Below are 24821 nucleotides of genomic sequence, written 5' to 3'. Positions count from 1 at the left end.
TTACTCTCGAATAGAACGACGAACTTTTTTCTCAACGAAATTCTCTGAAGAAACTTTCTTACATATACTTGTCTGGGGTTTAACAAGGTGACAGAGTTAAAAAAAAAAAAAACAAGCGCAACGTTCGACAAAATTAGGCCAATTAGATTCATCTGGCAAGGACAGTATAAAACCTCATCACCTGAAGAAACTTCACGCATATAAATGCCCTGTCTGTGTTATTTTGGTGCAATCCTGTCGTAAATGACGTTTTCCTTGCCTAATGTGGCGATTTTAAAACCATTCTATATTTCCTTGACTGCCATTTCTTCGACATTGTCCTCGAAGTGTGCCATGGCACGAATTTCCATCTTGAGACTTCTGTCGAGTCCTCTCAACGTACAGTCTAACAACGTATATATAAATTCTTTTTAAATAAATTTATAGATTTTATTTAGTTTTATACATATATTCTTATTAAGTTCTGTATGCGTTTCTATCTAATTCACATTTTGTTCTACAATCTATTTTTTTATTAATAGCATTTTTATTTTATTATCTGTCTTTGAGCTCTAATTATTTTGTTTTTACTACAGTTAGGCATTATAGCAGCAACTTTGCCGATATCCTATCTTTTGCGTATAATTCTTTTCTATATAAATAAAAATGTAAATGTTTGTTCCTCGTCTAAGATCTCCGTAAGTTTTTCACCGATTGCTTTGAAATTTTGACACAACGTTGCATTCGTAACCGGGAGTGTTCTGATGGGGTCTGATTTTCGAAATACCGTGTGTTTCAAAAATGCTGGCCATAATTTAAGTGTAAAAAATAGTTTTTTATTAATATTATTGAAATTTTGACACATTGAGACGGGGAGAGACCGGGAGAGACGCAGAGAAACGGGGAGAGACCGGGAGAGTCCGGGAGAGATGGAGAGAAACGGGGAGAGACCGGGAGAGACGAGTAGAGACGGGGAGAGATCAGAAGAGACGAGTAGAGATGGGGAGAGACGGGGAGAGACCGGGAGAGACGAGTAGAGACGGGAAGAGACGGGGAGAGACCGGGAGAGACAGGGAGAGACCAGGAGAGACCAGGAGAGACGGGGAGAGACGAGTAGAGATGGGGAGAGACGGGGAGAGACCGGGAGAGACGGGGAGAGACGGGAAGAGACCAGGAGAGACGGGGAGAGACCGGGAGAGACGGGTAGAGACCAGGAGAGACGGGAGAGACCGGGAGAGGCGAAGAATGTTTCTATTGTGTTTAAATTAAAGTAATAAGAAAAATAAAGATGGCTGTTATTTTATTGAAAAAAAGGAACTTATTTAAAACAGTCTTTTGAATGGATTTCTAAATCCATGGCAGCTTTTAGAAAAAAAAGTTAGAAGTACGTGAATAAATGAATATTAGATTTATTAAAGATAGATAAATGCTTGTTTAAAAATAAAATAAAAAGAACAACAGTAAAGCAAGGCTCTTGAAAGTTAAACAACGAAAGCAAAGAAAATTTGAAAAAAAACGTAGCATAAGAATAGAGAGCCACAGCAACGCGTGGATCTCTATGGCAGGGCATAGCTAGTATTCTTTATATAATTATCCGATCTATTCACCAATTTTTTCTATATACATGCAATAAAATTATTATTATTATTAAGTAACTAATCGTGGCAAGTATTTTTCATGGAGTCTCTCGGCACATCGACTTTTTAATTAATATATAAAAAAGGGAGATTATAAAATAAAAAAGCATTTAATAAGCGTTATTTCTCAGTTGTTTGAAGGAATTTCAAAATGTTCTTACCTTCTTCAACGAATAATTCTCTATGTAGTCTACATAAAATAAAATTAGATTTTGCGTAGGCGAACAAACGAAGTCTCGAGGGAGCGACATTTTCTGTAACATTTTTCAACATACGGGCATTCTCTTGTCGACGATTTCAAAACTCGTGGACACCCGTCATTAAGGAAATTCTCAAACGGCAATCGCAACGCGATGACTCAAGCGTGACTACGTGAGGGAACGTAGTCATTCGCCCGGATACATCGATGATCCGACTCTACGTACGTGGCGCAGGAATATCATTGTCATCATTACAATACTGCGACCACGGCGGTTATATATAAAACTGTGCCGACATATCCTATTATTACGTTGGATCAATAGTAATCGATAAATTACGATGGGGGATTTTAATGTTTAATCCGGAAATATTCAAATCGGGGAATTTCGCATGAATAGGCACGACCTGGCGGAATCTCTCTCATTCGTTATTGATATATATGATCGATATAGAAATCTGCATTGAATTGAATACAAATAAAAGATATGTGAAATCTTTGGGCTGAATTCAAGAGTTCCGAGTAATCAAATCACACGCGATAAGCGATATCCAGAGCGCAATCTCTGTCTAACGTTATCTCCAATTTCGCAAATATGCGACTAAACGCGATAGCACGTGTTAACATGTGTATGCACCTATGTAATTGAAATTTCTTATATAACGCATTACTCCTGTGTGTCTATGTATTAGCATTGAATCGGGATGGTTTTATTTTAACGCACGTATAACATAATCAACCGTTACGAAGTAACTTCAGTGCATTTCGTAGCAGTTATAAAGTGGGCCGACAAAATATGATATAATGAACGCTATACCCAAGGCGCAACATTAATTAAAGTTATCATAACGAAATTCCATCGTACATCTCGTCCCAATTCCAAACTAGAACGGCCGAAAATTGAATTAATAAAACCGGAAGGGATAATTAATGCGGATCCTTGTTGGTAAACGTAATTGTTACAGGAACGCCGCGGACAAAACGCGATCGTTCGAATCACGTTCGACGATCACCAGGAAGCCGCGACGTAATCGTTCATTGATGTTACCTGTGTCGGTGTGTGCTGTTGTTATTTACGTATCCGCGATAAATAACGGAGGACGTATAAATAATTCTATAGGGAATCGTGTACGTCGTGCACCACCCGTTGTGCTATTTAGAGATCGCGGAGGAGAGAGCGTTCACTCGTCTTCTCGTCACTGCATGCGAGAGATTACCGCTAGTCACGTTTATTTACGACACGCCCTTTATCTTATCGACGCTTCTTTTCACGCGCTCTCGGTCACCAGACACTCCATCCGGAGCGGAGATGAATACGCGATGTCATATGTAACCGGAGCGTTTTAAAAAGCACGACGCGTAAGATCCGTTTGCCAGAACGTGTGCGATGTTCGAGCGATTTTTTTTTCTCTAGAAATCATTTGATCACCAATTTTTGTGTAAGCTAATTTCGTGCTAAACAAATCTTGACATACATGTAATATATTCCACTTCTGCTTGTAGTGAGAAGATATATATGTAATAGTAATAGTAACGAAAATAGATTTCAGAATTTACCTAAATATATAATTCTAATGATGGTAACATATGTTTTTAAAGGGTACACACACAAAATACTTTTATATATCCTTATATGTTTTTTATATTTTCTAACATTTTATTAATTATGTGCAATTATAATATGCACATTGCGCTACATGAAAAGTGCCTCTTTGCACCTTTTTCTCTCGCGTTCTCACATTTTCTCCAAATTTCCTTTAATTAAAGAAATCAAAAGTGAGCTTTAAAATGTGAAAGAGGTAATGCGCGAGAGGAAAAGAAAATTACGCTTTGCGAGTTTTCAAGCATTGTATGATGTACATATGTGGAAATTGTGCAGCCTCGTGCTGGTGTGTACATGAAAGCGACGTAAATTTTCAACGAGGGCAACACGTGTGCACGTTCAAGAAGATACTCGGAAAGATATTATAACATGCACGTACGGTGCACCAGACACCCTTATAGACGATAATAGTGACATAACAAAACGGAGGTGCAATAATAATGATTCAGCATATGATACTCCCCGTGCTTTTCTCTTGTATGCGTCATCAGTGCGAAATCAGATATCTTGCCGAAGACATTCCATCAGTAACCAGCAATTCTTATTAATTTATAAGTATCGTTAATAAACCGGAAAATTGTGGAACTTAATACAAGATTAGTTACGAAGAAATCGTGAATAAAATTACTTATAATGCTGATCTCCATTAAATTCAAGTTTATTTTTGTAAACAGAAGTATTCGAAGTATTTTAGGAAATATTGGATTTAGATAGACGGACTTTTTGATGAGATTTTTCTGTCGATAACAAATGTGCACGTCGAAAACGATACGATTGCACGATTGCCATTATTGAATTTTGTGTGATTCCATTTTTTTATTGCCGTATAAAAACGAAAAAACATCTCTTAATAGAGTTCCGTGAGAGTTACGATGACCCGACCTTGCTATTCACGAAAATATCAGCGACATATTTTACGGTATCTGCATACGCGGCATTTTCCAACATTACGGCACGCTTTTGAAATGTCAACCATATACATCACGTTGTTTCAATGTCACACGCGTAATTCAGCTACAGTTGCTATCTTTTTTTTTCCAAAGGTTGAAGACGATCTTATTTAACAAGTATGAATATTGTTGGGAATTAATCTCGTTAATTCGCATTGTGACGAAATAATTGTAAGGATTTAACGTCGATCTCATTTTCTAAGGCGCGCAGTATAATTCAGTGAAGTCTAAGAAATTTAATTTAATGTAGAAGAGAAGGTATTATTGTAATCACAAATTTACATTTACATTTTACTAATTTTATTAATAATTAATATTTAAATTAAAAGCTTAACGATTCTATTTATCAAAGCATTCTTCAATAGATTCTAGACTCAAAGTATAATATATTTATTACATTGAATATTATTTATAAAAATGTAACGTCATTGCATAATGAGTTGAATAACAAAGATAAATAATACGAATGAAAAAAATAACATCTATACGACTCATAGTATCTCCTTTTTTTCTAATAATACTCGACGCACAAAATACCCATGAAAATTAATGAATGCAACAAACTTGTGCGTTTCCTTATCATTATAAATTTCTAATTGTACTCCTTCTGAAGTCTCTAATCTCGTTAATTCTAACATTCAATTATTTAGCATACTTTTACATATTTTAGTTGCTACTAAAAAACTCATTACCTAAACCAAGGCTCGTCAATCATGTCTTGTGCCAGCACACGCGATACTCTCCTCGACTGTCCGCCGGCAAATCCTGCGGTTTTGCACGAAGAAGAGCGTAATCGATTAATCGTTCACGCTCAACGGCGCCTTCGAGATTGCGAGCGATCCGGCTAGCGGAGCAACATTCCACGATCCAGAGTGACCGTGCCCATTCCAATCGAGTCCGAAGCGAAGGAAAGGGCCCGATCGCCGAGGAAACGCGCATGCAACTCGCAACGTTTCGTACGCTGGAAAGCAACAATTCCTTACTCCACCTGTCCGTGATTTGCCGCCGAAAATCAGACTCTTCATCTCGGAGCCTTGATGCGACCTTCTTCTCCCGATCTACCGAGCTGATCGGTCGTTCCCTGGGCTGGCCTGGCGGCATTCCTCAGCCCACGCCTCCTTATTCTCCTTCGTCACCTTCGTGATTTCTTCCTCTTCCTCCCTACCGAGGTAGCCAACCTAATCTTTACAGCTCCCAAATTATTTACGCTCTGCTATATTGATCAATATGTCAAAATGCCACGCATTAAAATACTAAAAAAATACACCACTCTCGTTGCATAATCACATTAAATTACAATAAATGTAGAAAAATATTAGAGATTTCAATTTGAAGACGCGAAAGGATAATTTTTTATAATACAGAAGCTGTTTTGGATTTTTAATGTTCGAGTTTTTAATTTTTAACTATTGAATATAAATCTTGTTTTTGGATATTAATTTTCAAGATTATATAACCTTCTATTATCTTGTAATATCTGTTAAAACGAAAATGCACGATGTTTAATATATCTTATGTGTTCTAAGATGTATGATTCTATATGCATATTACGGATTCAAGAATATATCACTCCCATAAGCATTTGCATTAAAACCTATGCAAATTAGTCTGCAGAGCTGCTAAATTCGTTCCCTATTTCTCGCACAAAGTGCATAACTCCGGCAATTTCTACGCGAACATCCAATAAATCAAAGCAAAGTCGATAATTTTCAAGTAATGACGGTTTATTAAATGTAATGCCTAATAATTTAAATCATTTAGTCAAGCAAGTAGCTACAGAATTAAGAAATACAATAAATTATAAGTTAGATTTTTTAAATGAATGCAGATTTCAATGTTTGTGGTAAGATTTGTATGATAACTAATTATAGAGTGTGATAAAGTTCGTCTGCATTTCTCTCTCCCTCTCATAATTATGCAATTAACTTTCGTCGTGAGATCAATACTTGTACGATTTCCCAGTTCAGATAGTAATTACATATTTAACTCTTCTTAACTGATTTATGCAAAGATATCGTTTGTTTTCCCTCGCGCTCTCGTCGAGCGCAGCACGAGAAAGACGAGCTCAAGAACCGAGGAAACAACGGATCTTCAATTTTTTTTCTCCCCCACAAAAGAACGTATCTGACAATCTACGGAACTCGGCGGATCTTTCGACGTCCCTAGATTTCATTCTCCTCGACTTTCACCGGAGACTTCGGGTTTCAAGCAAGGACGTTTCTTGACGCACGGTCCACGAGTACATGCTCCCATATATTCACGAACGCGACTATTATCTCGTTACTAAACGCAGCCACTTGCTCCCCTTTTCATTTCCATCGCGATCCCATACGTTGTATTGTTCGTACGTTTCTTTAACGAGAAGAATAACGCATTTGTGAATTTTAATACTCGTCTACAAAATTTTAACAGTTAAACATTCGAATAATGAAAATTCTATATTCCGATTTGGTTTATTTGCACATCACTAAATTTTAGCTTATTACAATATTTTATACAATTTCCATGTAAAATAAAATCCCAAGAGAATCTCATTTTTTTCCGTAGAATATTAAAAAATTTGCTGTTATTTGTTAAAAGTCTTTTTTTTTCTTTTCTTCTCTGGAAATAGTTTTCATGTTTTATAATTCACGCTGTTAGAACACAAGCAATGCCGATGATGTTAGTAAAACTCCATCAAGCAATTCCGTAACCGTTGATGACTAGAGCCGGCGAATGCATGCTAGATGCACTGCATTTGCATACGAACAAGCCTCGCCGAGCCGTTGCACCTAATTGTTAGTCCGCTTAACCCAATCGAGAATCACCGCACGCGCAGCATCGCACAAACGCGATTTTCATTCTCCCGGTTGCGTTACGTGCCGCCTTGCAATAAAATCACGCTCATGCTTCGCGAGAGACTTAGAGTATTTTCAAGAAAGTATCCTCCAATGCCCGTTTTATTCAGCGAGAATAAAATTCTCGTTCTTCAAGAAATCGAGACAAAAAAATTCAATTTTCGGTTTAGTTTATTGTGTGTGTGTGTGTGTGTGTGTGTGTGTGTGTGTGTGTGTGTGTGTGTGTGTGTGTGTGTGTGTGTGTGTGTGTGTGTGTAATGTTTATTGATTGATTGATTGGAAAAATTTGTAAGACTTCGCTCGCGCGAAACCAACGTCTTAAAGTTATTCCTATATGTAGAATAAAAAATGTGCAAAGTACGTAAACATATTGCAGCGTGTCAGCGCATACGAATGTCGCACGAAGCAGATTTGTGATGGCCTTGCAAATTGGGCCAATCGATGATCCAAACCGAGACGTAATCCAATAACTACCATACTCGCTCCAGCAAATATTCAACATTCCTCCATAGAGACGGCTACACACGTCTGTTTGCAGCTTGTGAATTTCTCGGCGATAATCCAGAGAATTTGCAATTTCTCAGAATATAAAACAGACTGAGAAAGATGGACATTATATTTATAGCAAAAATGTATAAAATAAAAAATTATAAAGACTTCTATAAACCTATGTTAAAATAACTTTGAATATTGTAACATAATAAATTTTTCTATAATAATAAATGTGGCAGTAATATTGTTATATGGAAATCGACATTAAATAATTAGACACTTGAGTTAAAATTTAAATCTGCTTAAATACATTTGTAGCGAACTCATATGTTCCTCTAATCTTTTAAGAAACATTCTTTAAATAAACAAATTGAATACATGCTCAAATATCGCGTATATGTGAAATAGTACGCACAATAACGACATAATTGCTTAGTCTTCTAATTGAATTTCCTTTTATGATTTATTAATCATGCGTTTATCTTTGAACAACTTTTCTTTTTAAAGACCGTTTTTCTCTTATTAAGTATTATATTCTTTATGAAATGAGTTCTATATAATAGTGTTTGTTGGCCTAATGACACTTCCACTTAACAACAGTAATGACCAGTGAAACAGTAATTTGTGAGAGACAAGATTTTTTACTTGTCCTTGTATGTCCATGAAAGCTATATTAATAACACATGGTAATATAAAGGAGTTTAAATCGAGTGCCATTCATGCTGCATAAAACATTTGTATGACGCACGATAATAAAATATCTTTCCTCTATTTATCGAATAATTTTGCCATCTCTCTGACCGCTCGTTTCCCTTTTTATTTCCAGGTGAAAGGGATTTCTCGACTTAGGCTAAGATGTCACATCACAGCGACGACAACATGCTCATAGCAACATCGGACTCCTTCTGGGAGCCGGGCAACTACAAGCGAACGACAAGGAGAATCGAGGATGGTCACAAGCTCTGCGACAGTCTGATAGCCCTGGTTCAGGAACGGGCGGAGATTGAGAAGAACTACGCCAAGGCGCTCAAAAACTGGTCGAAGAATTGGAACGACAAGATCGAGAAGGGACCCGAGTACGGCACAACCGAGGCGGCGTGGAAGGGCGTTCTAGTGGAGTCCGACAGGCTCTGCGATCTTCATCTCAGGGTCAAAGAGAACCTCTGTAACGACATCGTTCAGCAAGTCAAAACGTGGCAGAAGGATGCGTATCACAAGGTAAAAGGGTGGTATTATGTCAAGCCAGATCGATGGGTCCTTTAAATTGGAATTCTGAGTCTTGTCACGAAATTTCTATTTTTCCCGTGGAAGAGTAGATAACATCGCTAGATTGTTTCCATTTTTCTTGACGCACTTTTGAATGACAAGATAGTAAGCAATAAATTCCTTATAAACTTATATAAGACGTTTATTAGAATGAACGATATTTATTATCAATTTAATTAATGCGATATTACATTTTCAGCTTCGGCATAAAATTGGACTGAACAGAAATCGGCACGTAGTTGTAAAAGCACGAAGTCACAAAATGCTTAACATTCACCACAATTATTAAAATTCCGATGTGAGAGACAGTTCGAAAATGGCAATATTTACTTTTTCCATGTTTTATCGGTCGCTATGTACTTATTAAAGTAGTTTTCCGATATCTCTGCCAGCTAATAATTTACTTTACATAAGTTTCTGTAGTAGTGGCTGATGTCGCACGGGTTTGGTTCCGTGATTGCAGTCGATGATGACCCTAAAGGAGCGCAAGGAAATGGAGGACGCGTTTAAGAAGGCGCAGAAGCCATGGGCGAAACTCTTGCAGAAGGTCGAGAAGGCAAAGTCCGAATTTCACAACAGCTGTAAAACCGAGCGGACCGCGGCGAACATGGAAAGGAACGCATCGGCGGACAGTTCTCTCTCGCCGGATCAGGTGTGTGTCGTTACGTTTCCATTGTATCCGCGCATTACATCACTTGTCACTTGTAACGTGTTATTAACCGATAGGCGCAACGTATCACGTATTATAGAAATCACGTGCACTTTTGAAAGGCTGGCGGATTGGGATTGAATCACGTGGATTTCTTTCTAATTTGCAATACGCGGTAATATTTCCGTAGAGTACGTAAAATTTTTAGGTACTAATATTACTAAATATTCCTGTACATTATTTTTAGTCACGTTGAGATTCACAGATAAAATAAATAGCGCTTAAAAAAGAAAATGTTTAACTTTAAGATAATAAAACGTTTATTTCTGCCATTTGTCATTTAAATAATTAAAAATATTTGAACAGTGTTTTAAATTTTAGACTTAAAATTGGTGTTTTAAAACTAAACGTCATTAAAACTAAAACATTTTAAGTGTTTAAAATAAAACGAAAGCAGAAGTAAAATATTGTAATATCTTAAAATTAAGCACTTTTTGAGCGAGAATATACGTGTGTAAACTAGCACAATTGATGGTGATAAGTTAAACTACTGTTCTGCAGATACCCCATAATTCATAGCTGCGAACGTTACACGTTGTACATTAATTACTTTAATTAACTGCGCTGCGTATTTCATGCAATTAAAATCCGCGAGTTAAGTAACTCGATCCCGACAGCAATTACGTTTTTTTTTATCGGTTTTTGAAGCGACAAAACAACCGGATTACGAACGCGTGTAACATACGTGTTAGCATAACGCGTATTGTGCAAACATTATTAATCGCGCATCTCGATTTCGCAATCCTACATACGGTAGATACAGTTGTTCTCTAGCGAGTATTATTTGCAGATGGCCCGAGGCTCTGAAAACGTACGTTACACCTTATTCTTAAGAATTCTTGCATGCGCCGCTACTCTCTTCTTGCTTGACGTTTCGCGGTAAGCTAAACGCGATACGCGGCTCTCGTACGCTTCTGGACGCGGAATCTCCTCCTGCACGTCTGTGTTACTTCTTGCTCCCCCACGTGTCTCTTATTCAGAACGGAAAGGATACTTTGTAACGATCGCGGATACAAACCGAACGCGCACACCATATGTTCATTCCGTTTCTTGTAGTTTCTCTACGGTAGTAATTATACGAATGATACCCAAGAGTGACGGAAATGCAAGCCTGTGACGCGAAAGAAAAACTGTATTGCAGCTTTCCACCTGAGTTACTCTACCTTCGCTGTACATTGTTCTAATTGCCGTTAAAGTTACGGAGAGAGAAATTGTAATCCGAGTAGTTTAGAAAAGGAAAAAAAATCGTTTAAAAAATACCCACGTTTTACATATTTCTCGGTAATTCTAAGAGTTCAAGACAGCGTAAATTATTTGACAAAACTTGCGAGCACGCAGCTCAATAATGGGCACAATAATGATCTGGATATCGGAGAGACAGGCATCTCTGAAAGACGGCTAACGACGTTTCTAGATGACAGATTGTGGATGTGGTGCATGGAGGCTCAGAATACCAAAAAACCTTAGGAATAATAAAATAGGCGACGTTCAGTTTGTATGTATGATGATATTGCATGTCGCATGTTTCTCAATTTATGTTTTTCTTTCTTTTTTTTTCTGTTGTCCTCGTCATTACAGAAGGCTCTGCTGGTAAGCAAAACCTGAGTCTTTCGCACGTAGAATTATCTGCTCGAGTTGATCAGTCGAATGGATCGAAATCGGAGCAAACGCGCGAAAAGCGCGTCGCAGTCAGTAGTAATCTTTTTTTTATATATATAAGATATAAGATCCATATATTTTCTCTCTTCACGCGTATATCTCGTCAACTCCTGATGTCGATCCATCCTCCGTCTTAGATGCAGCACGCCTGGCTTATGTTTATATCGGACGTACTGCTGCTTAATAATTATTCGGAGTATGCCTGTATATTTGAAGGGTTGCTACGTAGAGAAAATATGACTGACAACGGATATGTAATTTCTGTACCATCGCTTGATTGATTAAGCCTTACTCGTAATTACAAGAACCCACACTTCAACGCGTATTACCATAATTCAGTAAACACCGGAGCCGAGATATGAAGACGAGAAATGCGGTGCACGTGCGTAGAATATGGATAATTCATGAGCCGACATACGTAAATCTCTTTGCGCTAAATTTTCTTAGAGCGCTCACGGCACGGACAATGCTCGCGGTGCGCATCGACGTTTTTCTTTCCTCGAAAATCGAATCGTAAAATCGAGTAATGACATAAATTTCGCCCGAACGGCCTCAACCTTGCCTTGATCGCAGTGCGGTCGGAGAGCGAGCACTGTAATTACAGAATTATGTAAAGCAAGCGAGATTACAGTGTTATCAGAGCATTTTAAGTTCTCTGAGAGTGTAAGTTTCAATAAGGATCTGAAGCCTTATAAATTCTTATAAAAAATAACGTTTCGCAAAAATTAGTTCTTGAACACAACAGGTAATTCTTTAACATTTTGAATGCTCGTCGGTAAGATTTTTACACTGCACTTAAATAAAACGAATGTTTTTATATTCTTGATGTAGACAGCAGTAGATTTTAATCTGAAAAGATACCTTATACATGCAAGCTAGATCGTTATTATGATAGAATGACCATTTTTTTGTATGTATTTATTATATGCATTTTATTTACGTGTAGTGCATGGCGAGATAGGTATATACATATATAAGTAGATTAAACAGTATGTAGTTCGTCATAGCAAGAGTAGCAGATTACATATATCTTCGCACATTTTAACGTACGGAAATTGTTATATATTTCTTGTCCCTTTTCTTAATGTGGTATTCACAGCTTAACATTGCTGAAGAGAATCTTTAGCTTTTTGGCGATGGCTAAACGAGGTTGAAGATAAAGAATCTAAACCTATTAAATTAGCTTTAATCAATGTCTGTAGATTTTGCGGACTAACGAAGCAATAAATTACATCTAGAGAATTTATATGAAGTTACTCCAATTCATATACTTTTTTTTCTCAAAAATCTAAAACGCTTAGGTTACATCAATGTTGAGACTTTACCTTCAACCTGGAGTTAAAAAGGAACGCTCCTTACGAGGTTTCTAAGTATTTTCTTGTTTCTTTCAATAGGTAAAGAAAATGCAGGACCGAGTTCAGAAGACGAAAGAGGAAGTGCAAAAGGCGAAAGAGAAATACGAAGCGGCGCTTCAAGAAATCAATCAGTACAATCCAAAGTACATGGAGGATATGACGCAGGTGTTCGAGAAGTGCCAGGAGATGGAGGCGCAGCGACTACAGTTCTTTAAAGAAGTACTCTTCGGTATTCACAAGTGTCTAAACATATCGCAAGACCCAGTGTAAGTCCTCGCCCATTACCACGTAACCGTATTGTGCAATGTTGCGTAACCGCAAATTCAGAGGTTGATATTCTCTATATTCTCTACAAAAATCGATACCTTGTTCGCGGACACGACATGACTGTCTGTCAGAATCAACATTGATAGGATCTTTCGCTTTCATCGTTCAATTAATTCACTCGATTTTACCTCGACAATCCAAATTTAAATAAAACTGAAATGGGAATCGCGTTCCTACCTATTTCACATTTGACGAATATGAAACGAATATTTCATATGTCATTACTTATCGTTACTATAGATTGCGCATTACCGTTTTCAGGCTTCCACAGATATACGAGGAATTCTATCACACGATAAATAACGCCGATCACGAAAAAGACCTGAAATGGTGGTCTAATAATCACGGCGTCAATATGGCTATGAATTGGCCGCAGTTCGAAGTAAGTCGCTTACGCTTATTGCTAAAAAAAGCTCTACAAAAACCTCTACTGTCGCATGTAAAAACCCTGCTCGTGGTTGAAGACCTGTTGTTAGACAACAACTAGCTGTAGCGGACTGAATATTACTCTTTATAGCTACCCCCTTTTTTATAATAATTTTATTGTTACTTGTTGAACGTTCTGTGCGCCTCGATACACTTCTGTTCCCAACACTCGATTCGACAGAATACAATGATATTTAGAGTAATTCTCGAGAATATTAAAAAGATGTAAAATCTACAGATATCAGGAAAGGAAATAAAACTTCCATTGAAAAATAAATTACGTCCAATTTCGAACAATAAAATATTGATTCTCACAAGAATAGATGATAACATGAATCACATCTTGTTGTCGCTAAAATAACAAGTAAAAACTGTAGAAAAAAACGGGAATACTCTTAAACAGCGTTTTTAACCCTCACTCGTCGCTGTTGTTGTCAATCTTTCCCGTAGCTACTATATCATATTAAAACAAGAGTTACGCTTTTTCCTGTACATTTGCCTCTGAAAAAGTATCCTGCTTAAGAACAATATTTTGCCTTTTTAAGTTTTTAAAGCTTTTTTTTAACCCGTAATCTTGTATCGTTCCGGAGTGCGATTTTCCGATTTTTTTTTATTTTTTCAAAAAAAGAATTAAGCATTAAAATTTATTAAGGTAACAAATTTCGTTGTACATAACGTGAGTTCATTGATCGTATCCCTATATTGATTACGGGTTACAAGCGTTGCCGTCCCCTTTATTAAGAGTTCTCCTTTAACTAATTTATTTATGGAAAACATTACGCAAAAAAACTGTGTTGTTATCACATACTATCGTCGCTTGTCCAAATGATGTTACGTCCCCGTGAAACATTGTCACACACTGTCAAGGGTTAAATTCGTTGCGAGAGTAACACCCAGTCCCAACACCGTTGCCTCTCTCTCACTTAGTCTCTTTTTTTTAATCCAAGAATATTTAGATAATATCGAAAGCGCTTTCACATTATATTATTGTACTCTTAATATTTAAGAAGAAAATGTAGAACGAGCGAAAGAGAGCGAGAGAGAGAGAGAGAGAGAGAGAGGGAGAACCCCTGACAATTTTCCGGAATGCATGCATGTGATTGTTTTGGGACGTTGCTATTATGCAGGACTACACAGAGGAGTTCCGCGAGATCACGAAGGGCTCGAAGTCGAAGGAGGCGCTCCCGGCAGGCTCCATCACTCTCATCAATCAACGCCCGGTCGGCGAGGATCTGCATGTAAAGTTTTGTTTACACGTTTCACACGTTACAAACAGCGCGCCAATTTCACTTTAACTGTTTTCAACATAATCCGCGCATCCAAGATCCACGCGCCTATGCCATGTACCTATGCCGACGAGCCGATTCCATTTCGATCGATCGAGAGAATGAGATAGAAAGAGAAAGATCGCCGGCACCGGTTAGGCTGGCACGCGACAGCTTTTAACGGATGTCTCCCAGCTGGGCCGCGAGGTCATCCAGGATGGGTTTCCTTTCTCAGCTTCTAGCTCTTAACCGAATTAACCGTAATCCGCTCCGCTCTTGCGCTCGCACGTAATCGCACGAATCTGTGCCTTAAGGTGAACACGGACAGTCTCCTGTGTGGCAGGTACAGCCGAAACGAATTTACAAACTGGAGAGATAACACAAAAAAAATTCAAGATGCATTGTAGCAAAAATTAAAGATGGCAAAATCAAATTAATCGATGCAAGATTATGTTTTTCATTTATTTCTAACTTATCTTAGTCGAATAAATTAATGTTATCATAGATGGAAAAAATCGCATCAAGATAAATAATAATATCGATATCCGATAAAAATAGTTACATCTTACAAATTGTTTTTGGCTTAAATTTAGAGTCAAGCCTAAAAAAACTGTCCGAGTCTCAAAAGTTTGTAAATCGGTTTCTTGCAAGAAACGCTTATTACCCTGCTCATGGTATACGGTATGGATAATTATAATATTATTAAGAAATATACGTGTATAAATCATTGTTTTTAGCTTAAGTATATATCATATGCCTGCAACCGACTGTTAAAAAGTCACATGTAACATCTACATGTTCACGTTTAAAAATTACGACAATAGTCATATTCACGAAAATCAAATGAAACTAATACGAAATTAATTTTGTAGATGGAAGAATAACAGCAGATTGCGCCAAAACTGTCGCATTTTCCTTCCAGTTAGAAACTTCTTAAAAATCTTGAATATTGTAAATGGTATTTTAATAGAGTTTAACGTGTAGTAGTCGAGGTGATCATTTAGTATGGACATTAAAGATATACATAGATAGTAGTCGAACAAATTTTTACGAAAGAGAAACAAGTTCCGAAGGAAACGCGGTGGCTACCGGCGATTCTGCGGGTTAATTTCTTGCATGGCATAAAACTATTTGTACATAGCCGATAGCTAAATTATTATTCTCGTACAAGGACATCTTGTTTAAAATGTGTCTTGTCAATAACGCAATAACAGTAATGATATTGGTGATATGAAATTAAAATAGTATTACTTTTTAACTATTTATAATTTATAATTTAACTTTATCAAGAGGGATCACGCACGATTCATTGTCACGATTGTTTATTTAAAGACGCGTAATCTGGAGCCAAATTGTGCTTTGTAAATATGCAATTTTTGAAAATTGGTACATATTTAATGGGAATGAGAATCCGGATGCTATCTTCTCCATAAAAGTACATAGACTTCCTACATTGTTGTCGAGCCTTATCGCAATCGAATGTAAAACCTCGAGATATAATGAATCCTCTTGACGCACGCAAGATTATTGAGAAGTAGCGATAGGCTTTAAAACGAAGTCACACATACATCATCGGCATGCTCATTCAAGCGTAAAATATTTTCGCAGGCGTGCGCGACTCGTAGCGTCATACACTTGGTTGCACGCATGTCGTTTTCATCGAGAAATTCGGTGCATTCGGTATCGCAGTACGCACTTACACAGATCTCATCGAAACGTACATACTAAGATATTTTTTCCCTCCCGTTCAAACAGGAATTTTCACCGGTCAATAATAAATCAAAATCGAAATCCGCCGGCCGAGTGATATCAGCGGACGGCAATAATGGGGACAAAACGGACACTATAAGCTCCAGTAAACAATCCTCGGAAAAAAATGAGACCGACGACGTCAGCAGGACCCCGACTATCACGTAAGTTTTCACATCGTAAGATTTTACGTAAGTTCCCGTAACGCGCGAAAAATAAATTGATGCTATTATTGATATGCATTGCATTACTAAAACGTATGATAATTGCAGTAACGGTACTAACGCCAAGCAAGAATCGAATCCGTTCGAAGAAGAGGAATGGGACGAGGACGGTGGTGAACCGCTGGTCGACAATGGAGAACCCGGGGTTCCCGTGCGAGCCTTGTACGATTATGAAGGAGCCGAAGCAGACGAACTTAGTTTCAAGCAAGGTATAATAGAAATCCAGTAAACATCAACTAACAATAATGTAACTGTATATAATTCCTTACTCAATATATATTATTTACATTTATATCATTGAGTAAGATATTATAATATTGTTTTTACATTGTTTATTATCGAGATATTTACTGAGAAAAAGATGTTCTTCGCAATTTTGAGGACGCTCAATCCAATCTTAGATGACTTTACTAATTACCTGCTATGCAAAAAAGTCGAATAATATTAATTTATTGGATTTTTTTAGGAGATGTATTCGAGAAATTAGAAGATGAAGACGAACAAGGATGGTGTAAAGGAAGGAAAGACGGCAAAGTGGGCCTTTATCCGGCGAATTATGTAGGCTTGGTGTCGCAAGATTAGATTAACTAATGCAAAGCCAAATCCACAATTTAGTTACTTAAATGTGTAATCTCCGCGAAGATTAAAATTATGTTTCGTTTCTCTTCGCTATTTGTTTGGGCGAGTGGAGATTCGCGGGGCGTCAGTTTTGCAGCGTTCTATAGGAGAACATGGCTTAATGACGAATGAATGAAGGCCCGAATTACAACATAGCTTTTGAAATCCAATACATCTAAATAAAGTGCAAACTAATTGTCTGCATTTACTGAATTGTATAAATGGCGAGTGGCGATTCTACTTCGAGATCTTTCCTTCGCGGCTAGCGGAGTTTGAATGAACGATTTCCCACACGAAAAAATATCCCTCACACTCAGAATGAAATTTGTTTTTAGATAGCTAGGTTAGTTAAAATCCTTCACTAGTTAGTCGCTATAGATAAACGTGGATTACACGCGCATATCGCGCGTATAGCGAGTTTAGAATATTGGAATATTGTACTTTTACGACTCATTGTTGTAACTCATTGTTGTAACAAAAAAGAATCTTTTGGTTGAGACGCGAGAGTTCTATTTAATTTATTGTTATTAAAGTACTATTAAAAACTAATGTCTATATAAATGGTGTCATTGTACATAATAGATATAAGAGCCTAGAAACTATTAATTGTCGTTTAACAAAAATTTAAAGTGTTACAATATGTTAAAAATATGTGAACATAAAACTACAAGACTAATGGGCATAAATTTAATATAAAAGAAATTCGGGACCCAGAAATTGTTCCATTTATTAATTAAATCTTATAATCGAGATAATTTTGATGAAAAATATGAATTGTCGATGTTACAAGACAATGTAGAAGAAAAGTATTTTCATCTAAAATATATACATATAAAATTTGCTTTTAATATATGAATTTGAGATGAGAATTCTTAAAAAAAATTTTTTCATTCGATTATTTTTGTTTCAAAAGAAAGATCGTTATTATATTTTGGAATTATAATCGAAAAAAATAAAGATATATTATAACCATTACTTTAATTAATATAATAAGATCTACCAAATATACCACGTATGTATTGAACGAAATGAATTTTGCCTGAAATTAAGTGTATGAGATTTTAGCGAGAGTTGGCATGAATTGTGTAAAAATTAACATGTAGCTAACATTTTTATTTTCAAACTTTCCGTAAAACATTTTCTGAGTTATCTAATGTTGTTAGCTGCGGAGTCATAGGGATTTGATTTATGATTATATAGACATTAAAAAGAAACAAAGTATTCATTACGAATACATTGTGTCTATGTACACAGTATTTATGTAAATATCATATAGAATATATAGTAAAATTATAAATTTAGTCTGATTTTTTACAATCATTCAATTAATCCTTGAATTTACCTTTTATAAAGTATGTTGACAGCTCATAAAGTTGTTAAGTATATTTTGTAGCTTGTGTATAAAATTTATTATGTATGTTTAATAAATGACTTCTACATAAATTATTCTATCAATTTATAGAATTGTATTTATGATACTGATGTTTTGTTACAGACTAAATTGAAAACAAAATGATTTTGAGATAATAACGCAATTACTTGTGTTTTAAATCAAAGTAACATCGAAATTTTATGTGTAAAATATATCATAATAGCATAATTATAAATCATTAAAATTAATAAAGAATACATACTGTAGCAAGAAAAATTAAAGGTCATTTGTTTAAACAATTGTTTTTTAGAATGCTTTATGATGTAAATTATTTATACTTAATAAAACTTTACCTCACACACATACTTATGCACATTTACCACTAATAACTCTACACAGGAATTATATTCGAAAAATTTTATCTTAATAATATATGTATCAATCACTTATTTATCCATTTAAGTTACACATTTAATAGAGTGTCAATGAGATATCAAGTATACAGTATTATACAGTTGTAATATACTTTGTATAAACATTTTAAATGGATATTTATTAAAAATAAGTTTTCTTTATCCGTGATATTTTATAAATGAAATATTTCAAAAACTTTCGGAGAAATTTTTTTTTATTTATTACGAACGAAGATATTTCCCGAAAGGAAAGCCCTAGTAATTTATGAAAAAATTTATTCTACCTACATGTGTAGTTGAAATTTATTCCTATTTAAAACATTAATTTTATAGAAATTTGGTAATTTAGGCAACTTATATTCTGTGAGATATATTTACAATATGTATCACATTATTCATTAAGAATCTAACAGTTACATTCATTAAACATCGGTAAAGTGATACAAGTGTTCTGTATAAAAAGCTGTTCTTTTTTCTACATATATGTATGTATGTATAACAGAAAGTGTACCAAGTCCAGAATATATAGTTTAAATGATATAAGATATTATTAACTTACACAAATAGATTACATACACATTATCTAAATTTTAGATTCTAAAACATAAACTCTTCAAGACTTATATCTAAATAACGTTCTTAAACACAGTCATCTTAATCTAACATTTTGGATCAAAATAAATCTTTTCGTTATTTGTCTTATAATAAATGTAGTAAAATTTATTTCTTAAGAACCAAAAAATTTTAGAATTTTAATTACAAACACGCACATATAATTAGCGCATGTTTTATAAATTATATTATATTTATATATATATATATAATTATTTATGTCCGTAAATAAGGAAGAACTAAAAGTAACAAACTCTGTAGCAAACATATGGCGGTTGCTGTATACACATTTCATATAGTTAATTTATATATTCGCTTATTCTATCTTTTTATATCCAGTTATTACTCGACAGATCTTGTAACAACCATGATAACAAACATTATTATAGTAGATTATTATTTGCTTTTCGTCGTTCCAAAGATATTGTATCTGTTAATGTCTATAAATTATTAAACCATATTTAATAGAACATCAATGAGTCGCGACATGTTCTTGTAGATCTTCTAATGTGCGAAACGGCTTATCACACAGCTGACATACATGTGGATTTGCGTTATGTATATCCAAATGTTGCGTCAACTCCTCTTCCGTATTGAATAATTCTTCACAGAGCATGCATTGATATTGATAGACCTTCATCCCTTGTTTCTCCCATTCCGCTATCGCGACTTCTTCCTCGTGTGCCTGCATGTGCATCTCTAGCAAAACTTCCGAATCAAATGTCTCTGAGCATTGGCCACATTGATACGTCTCTATGGTTTCCCTTGACTTATCATTATTCTCACTGCCCTGACCTATGCTAATCAGATTAGGGTTGTCGTCTTCGTCGTCGAACAAGTGTTTGCCGACATGCTCTTCTAATGCTTGATCTGATTCCAAAGTTTTACTGCAAATAGCACACTGGTACTGCTCCTTGTTATTGCTTTGCTCCCCTTCGCTCAGATCGTCACAATGCTTCTGTAAGTGATCCTTCAATATCTCTTCATCAGTGAAAATTTTGTCGCACACGAAACAGGTGTACGTTTCCTTGGGCTTTTTAAGAATATTTTCTGTGCTATCAAGTTTTACACCAGTACTAGTTATCTTATCGGACTGGATGTCATTTTTCTCGGTTACACCAGACAGTGTTTTTATCGTAGTTTCGGTCCCTTGTACTTGATTCTTTTGCGACATCGGCAGAACTTTTATTACTTTCGCATCTGTATTGTTTAATTTCTTATTCCCGATTGCGTTTACTAGATTGAATTCGGAACTATCATGACTCTCCAAGTGTTTCGCGAGAAGGTTCTTCGTGCGGAACATGGAGTTGCAAACGTAACACTTGTGAAGGGATGTTTTGCATACATGTGCCTTCACAAGACGCGCCTCGACTATCTCGTGACATCTCTTGCAGCGCATCATCTTCTGTTTGTTCTGTTGAGTCTTCATAAGCGGCATAACCGTGTTTTCATTTTGTAACACAATCTGCATAACGCCCGATGTTATTTTATGAGTACGCACGTGTGTCTCAACATCCTTGCGAGAGTGAAACGTAAGTCCGCATACTCCGCATATGTGATTTTCAGTTACAGCACCCTCGACCTTGTTAATCTCCTCAGAATTAGCTTTCTGTCCATCTTGTTTCTTTCCCAATGATTTGTTGCCAGAGATCGTCGACTGCCTCGTCGAATTTTTTGCTTTCGGCTTCTCGTCAAACTCATCATCTTCATCCAATGTGTCATCGGAATCTGAGTACAAAGTAGAGGTGTTAAAATCGCCATACCTCACTGGAGGTATACTTTGACGTTTATGACGAGTTATCACGCTAAACGGTTCAGCGAGCTTACGGTTCGGCGAAGTCAACACATGAGCATTATTAATATTATAGTGCTTGCTCTCTTTCGTTATGTCTAAACGTTTTAGCAAGACCTTTGGTTGATATCTGGGCGAGTTTATAGCCGATTTCGCAGACATTAACGAAAAGTTCGTGGATGTCTGGCCGCATGCGTCATTTTTCTTCCCAACAGAAGCATCGATATTTTTCTTTATAGCTATTTCCACTATATCCTTCAACTTCTGATCGAGTTTTTGGTGCAAATAAGTTACGCTATTCGTTTTAACGTTGTCCGTTTTGGCAGTCTTCGCGACGCTGTTGCTCGTACCAAATAACTTTTGCTTCATCTCCCTCTCAACGAAAATCGCCAATTCGCTTTGTACGCGTTTCAAAACCTCCAATTCACTACCCTCAACCTCGATGTTTAAACACCTCTCGACAAATTTGCCATTAGGTTTGCTATTCATGATGGGTGTCATGGGATTTATTCTACGCAGCTGAACCGCGTCGATAATATCGGTGTTTTCTCGATTACTCTCGTCGAGGTTTTTGTGAGATTCCTTCGTTAAACTGTTAACGTTCTCGTTAAGATTCGACGGATCCACAAGAACCAAAGTTGACGTTACGGCATAAGTGATATCGCCGACTATCAACTCGGATTTCAATGAGCGAGGTGTAAATGGTTGATCGTCAGATTTCCTTGTGCCATCCATTACCAAGGAAGATCTTTCATTTTCCATTGAGCTGTCTAGACAGAATTCAGTTTTCTTGGTGATGTTTCTCTTACCAACTTGACTCAATAACGAATTCTTGTTACTCAGTGGCGAGGCAATCAATTCTTTGTTGATCGATCTCGTTCTGCGCGTGTCCGAATCTGTGTCCTTATCAAGGAAACCAGTGTATTTTTCCGTGAGATTTGTCTCGAGATTTTTCAGCACTCTCGATATTTTCTTCTGCCTCTCTACATCCTTGTCCATTGCATTGGTCTTTGCACGAGCCTTCTGCACTGGCGATAATTGCACATCATCAGAAGCTATGGAATCGGTATCAGACACATTCTCTCCTGTCGCCGCTATAAGCGCCTTCTTCCTTTCTACCCAACGTTTCGTGGAAGCCTTCCTTCGTTCGATGTTTCTACCGCGTCTCGCGGGTAACAATCTAACCCTCATTGGTCCCGAATATGTTTTACCATCCATATACTCCTCATTTTTCGCGTCCTTTGGGATATTTAAATTGTCGTCATCCAATATACATATTACGTCTGACATAACTTGGTTTGTGTCACAAGTCGTATTTACAACTTTTGAAGATCCATGTATCCTCGACTTTTTCTGAAACAAAACAGTTGGATTATTTTTTGATTGTCACAAATGACTCTTAGATATGTCAACTAAATAGGTTTGTTAAGCACAAAATTATCAGTGATATAAATTATCAGATTAATCATAATATACATCTAGAAATAAAAAAATAGAGTTAAGAAATTATTATAAAACATAAAACAATTATCAAATTTATATAAAAACAAAATACCTTCTCAATGTCAGAAACGTTATCATCGCCGTTTTTACGTTTTCTTTCTGCACTCTTTGTTGTACAACTTTCATTCCTGGAAGAATCTTTAATCTAAAACAAAAAAGAAAAATTACAAATTAAATATCAAACTATGACACAAAAAAAAGAATAGGAATGTCATTTTTTAATCAAAACTGATCTTGGATCTTAATATTTCTCTATCAATAATTGAATACACTTTTCAATTGTATAAGATATATATCGATATTGTTTGATTTAAAATGTAATTGTAAACTGTAGCTAGAAATAATTTCTCAAATTAAATTGATCAATCTAATATCTTAAACAATTTTAAAGAACTTATATATAATAAATATTATCTTAGTTAAGATATTATTTCTAGTTTTGGTTTAAAATTGCATTTCAAATTTAACACATTCCTCATACAGTTTGGAAAAAAATATATTTAATAATTAAAACAAAAACATTATTAAACACTAAGAATTGCTTCAACCAAAAGAATATTATGTAAAGCAACATAAAAGCAAAAAAAAAGACTACTTACAGTGTTGTCGGATGTTTCTGATATCTCTAGCTGTTCCAAGAGAATCTTGTTGGACTGTACAAACTGTTCCTTGAATTCACTCCACATATTGAGCTTGTACAGGCATACATGGCACACAACTCCAGGTAGATTCTCCTCATATTTGACCTATGATAGACAAAGATAGAATGAGCATTCGACTTGAAAGTATCCAAACATTTAGACGGCGATTAGATGGCGAAGAGGAACTGGCGAAGTAAGAAGAATGAAGTGCACTTACGTCGATGCAAGTGCATTTGGTAAGATCCTTGAGCTTGTTCTCCAGACGCTCATTTTGCAGACTGGTCATGCAGCCGTGATCGACTAGACAAATGCGGCAGCGCTCGGTCATGTTCAATGACGGTTCGTGCTTGCCGGACATCGCGTCGATGGCAGATGTTCGTCGCGGGGTGACCGACGGCCCGGAGGGCGAGCTTACTTGATGCGGCAATCCGAGAGATACTTGCGTTCGGTTGGGTTCCCGCGGCCGTGGACTTTACCGCCAATAACCTAATCAGTCACTTGACTTCGATGCGGACGTAGCGCTGGCAGAGTAGAATACGCGGTTTTGTCGACGCCGACCTTCGACGAATTCCCGATCGTCGTATCCATTCAATGGAACTTCCACTCGCCACTAAATACGCCACAGTCCCACGAAAACGATTCACACGTCGCGAAACCGAGAACCATCCGCCATAACTTCACCGCGAAAACCAGCGAAAGCGCAGCAAAGCGCGCGGAATAAAAATATGGCGCGCGCCCGACCAAAATGCGTAATCGCCATGTATTCGCGCTGGCGTCGGATTGAAAATAACCTCTGTGGCGATTGGCGGGCGCTTCAGTGAAGCGGAGCTTCCATTGGTCCAGCCGAATTAGAGGACGAGTCGACTCACGAGAACGAGCCATCTCGAAACTCGGAACGGCTTCCACGTCGGTTATTGGATAGATGGAAGGGACGCTGAGCTTGTAGCAAATCGATTGTAGAAAATTAAATGTTTGTTATTTAAATAATTAATTATTTAATTAGGTATAACGCGCGCGTAATGACATTTAACATTTAAAGATTGAGATAGATTGTTATACTGTTATCGATAATAAAACGAAACATGCGTCAATAATTTATTGCTAAATCCCAGACAGCACACAATATTTTTAATGATACTCATAAATATTTATTTCTATTTATTTTAAAAAATATTATATAAATATTTTATACA

General features: G+C 36.4%; 2 protein-coding genes across 6 annotated transcripts in view; one reads left to right on the top strand and one right to left on the bottom strand.

Moving 5' to 3' along the window:
- LOC105836694 (protein kinase C and casein kinase substrate in neurons protein 1) overlaps positions 1–18738 on the top strand; it is a 54860-nt gene extending 36122 nt beyond the window's left edge. For 3 of the 5 annotated variants that reach the window (XM_012680906.3, XM_012680907.3, XM_028191668.2), the window contains exons 2-10: positions 8524–8915; positions 9427–9615; positions 10463–10483; positions 12726–12952; positions 13275–13395; positions 14567–14677; positions 16460–16617; positions 16726–16886; positions 17144–18738. In XM_012680906.3, coding sequence (XP_012536360.1) covers positions 8553–8915; positions 9427–9615; positions 10463–10483; positions 12726–12952; positions 13275–13395; positions 14567–14677; positions 16460–16617; positions 16726–16886; positions 17144–17259 — 1467 coding nt within the window. In that variant the 5' untranslated portion in view covers positions 8524–8552 and the 3' untranslated portion in view covers positions 17260–18738. The remainder of the gene's footprint in view (positions 1–8523; positions 8916–9426; positions 9616–10462; positions 10484–12725; positions 12953–13274; positions 13396–14566; positions 14678–16459; positions 16618–16725; positions 16887–17143) is intronic. The other 2 variants (XM_012680908.3, XM_012680909.3) reach the window with 2 other exon arrangements.
- A 539-nt stretch (positions 18739–19277) lies between these two features.
- Positions 19278–24401, bottom strand: LOC105836695. The gene is made up of 4 exons (XM_012680910.3): positions 23846–24401; positions 23587–23733; positions 23040–23132; positions 19278–22837 (listed from the first exon to the last, which is right to left on the bottom strand). Exons 1-4 carry the CDS (start codon positions 23984–23986, stop codon positions 20165–20167), a joined length of 3054 nt encoding a protein of 1017 aa, XP_012536364.1. The 5' UTR covers positions 23987–24401; the 3' UTR covers positions 19278–20164.
- Positions 24402–24821: the final 420 nt, after the last annotated feature.

This window comes from Monomorium pharaonis, chromosome 7, assembly GCF_013373865.1.
Source record: "Monomorium pharaonis isolate MP-MQ-018 chromosome 7, ASM1337386v2, whole genome shotgun sequence".
Lineage (NCBI taxonomy): Eukaryota > Metazoa > Arthropoda > Insecta > Hymenoptera > Formicidae > Monomorium > Monomorium pharaonis.
The sequence above is the reverse complement of the archived record's forward strand: the minus strand, read 5'-3'. Positions and strand labels throughout refer to the sequence as shown.

Bases quoted from the DNA above. Each gene is read 5' to 3' on its own strand.
- LOC105836695 (XM_012680910.3), bottom strand. From the start codon at position 23,986: ATGTCCGGCAAGCACGAACCGTCATTGAACATGACCGAGCGCTGCCGC. The intron at 23,734-23,845 runs GTAAGTGCACTT...TGTCTATCATAG, and splicing joins CCAAATGCACTTGCATCGAC to GTCAAATATGAGGAGAATCT. The intron at 23,133-23,586 runs GTAAGTAGTCTT...TTTTTGTTTTAG, and splicing joins CAGAAACATCCGACAACACT to ATTAAAGATTCTTCCAGGAA.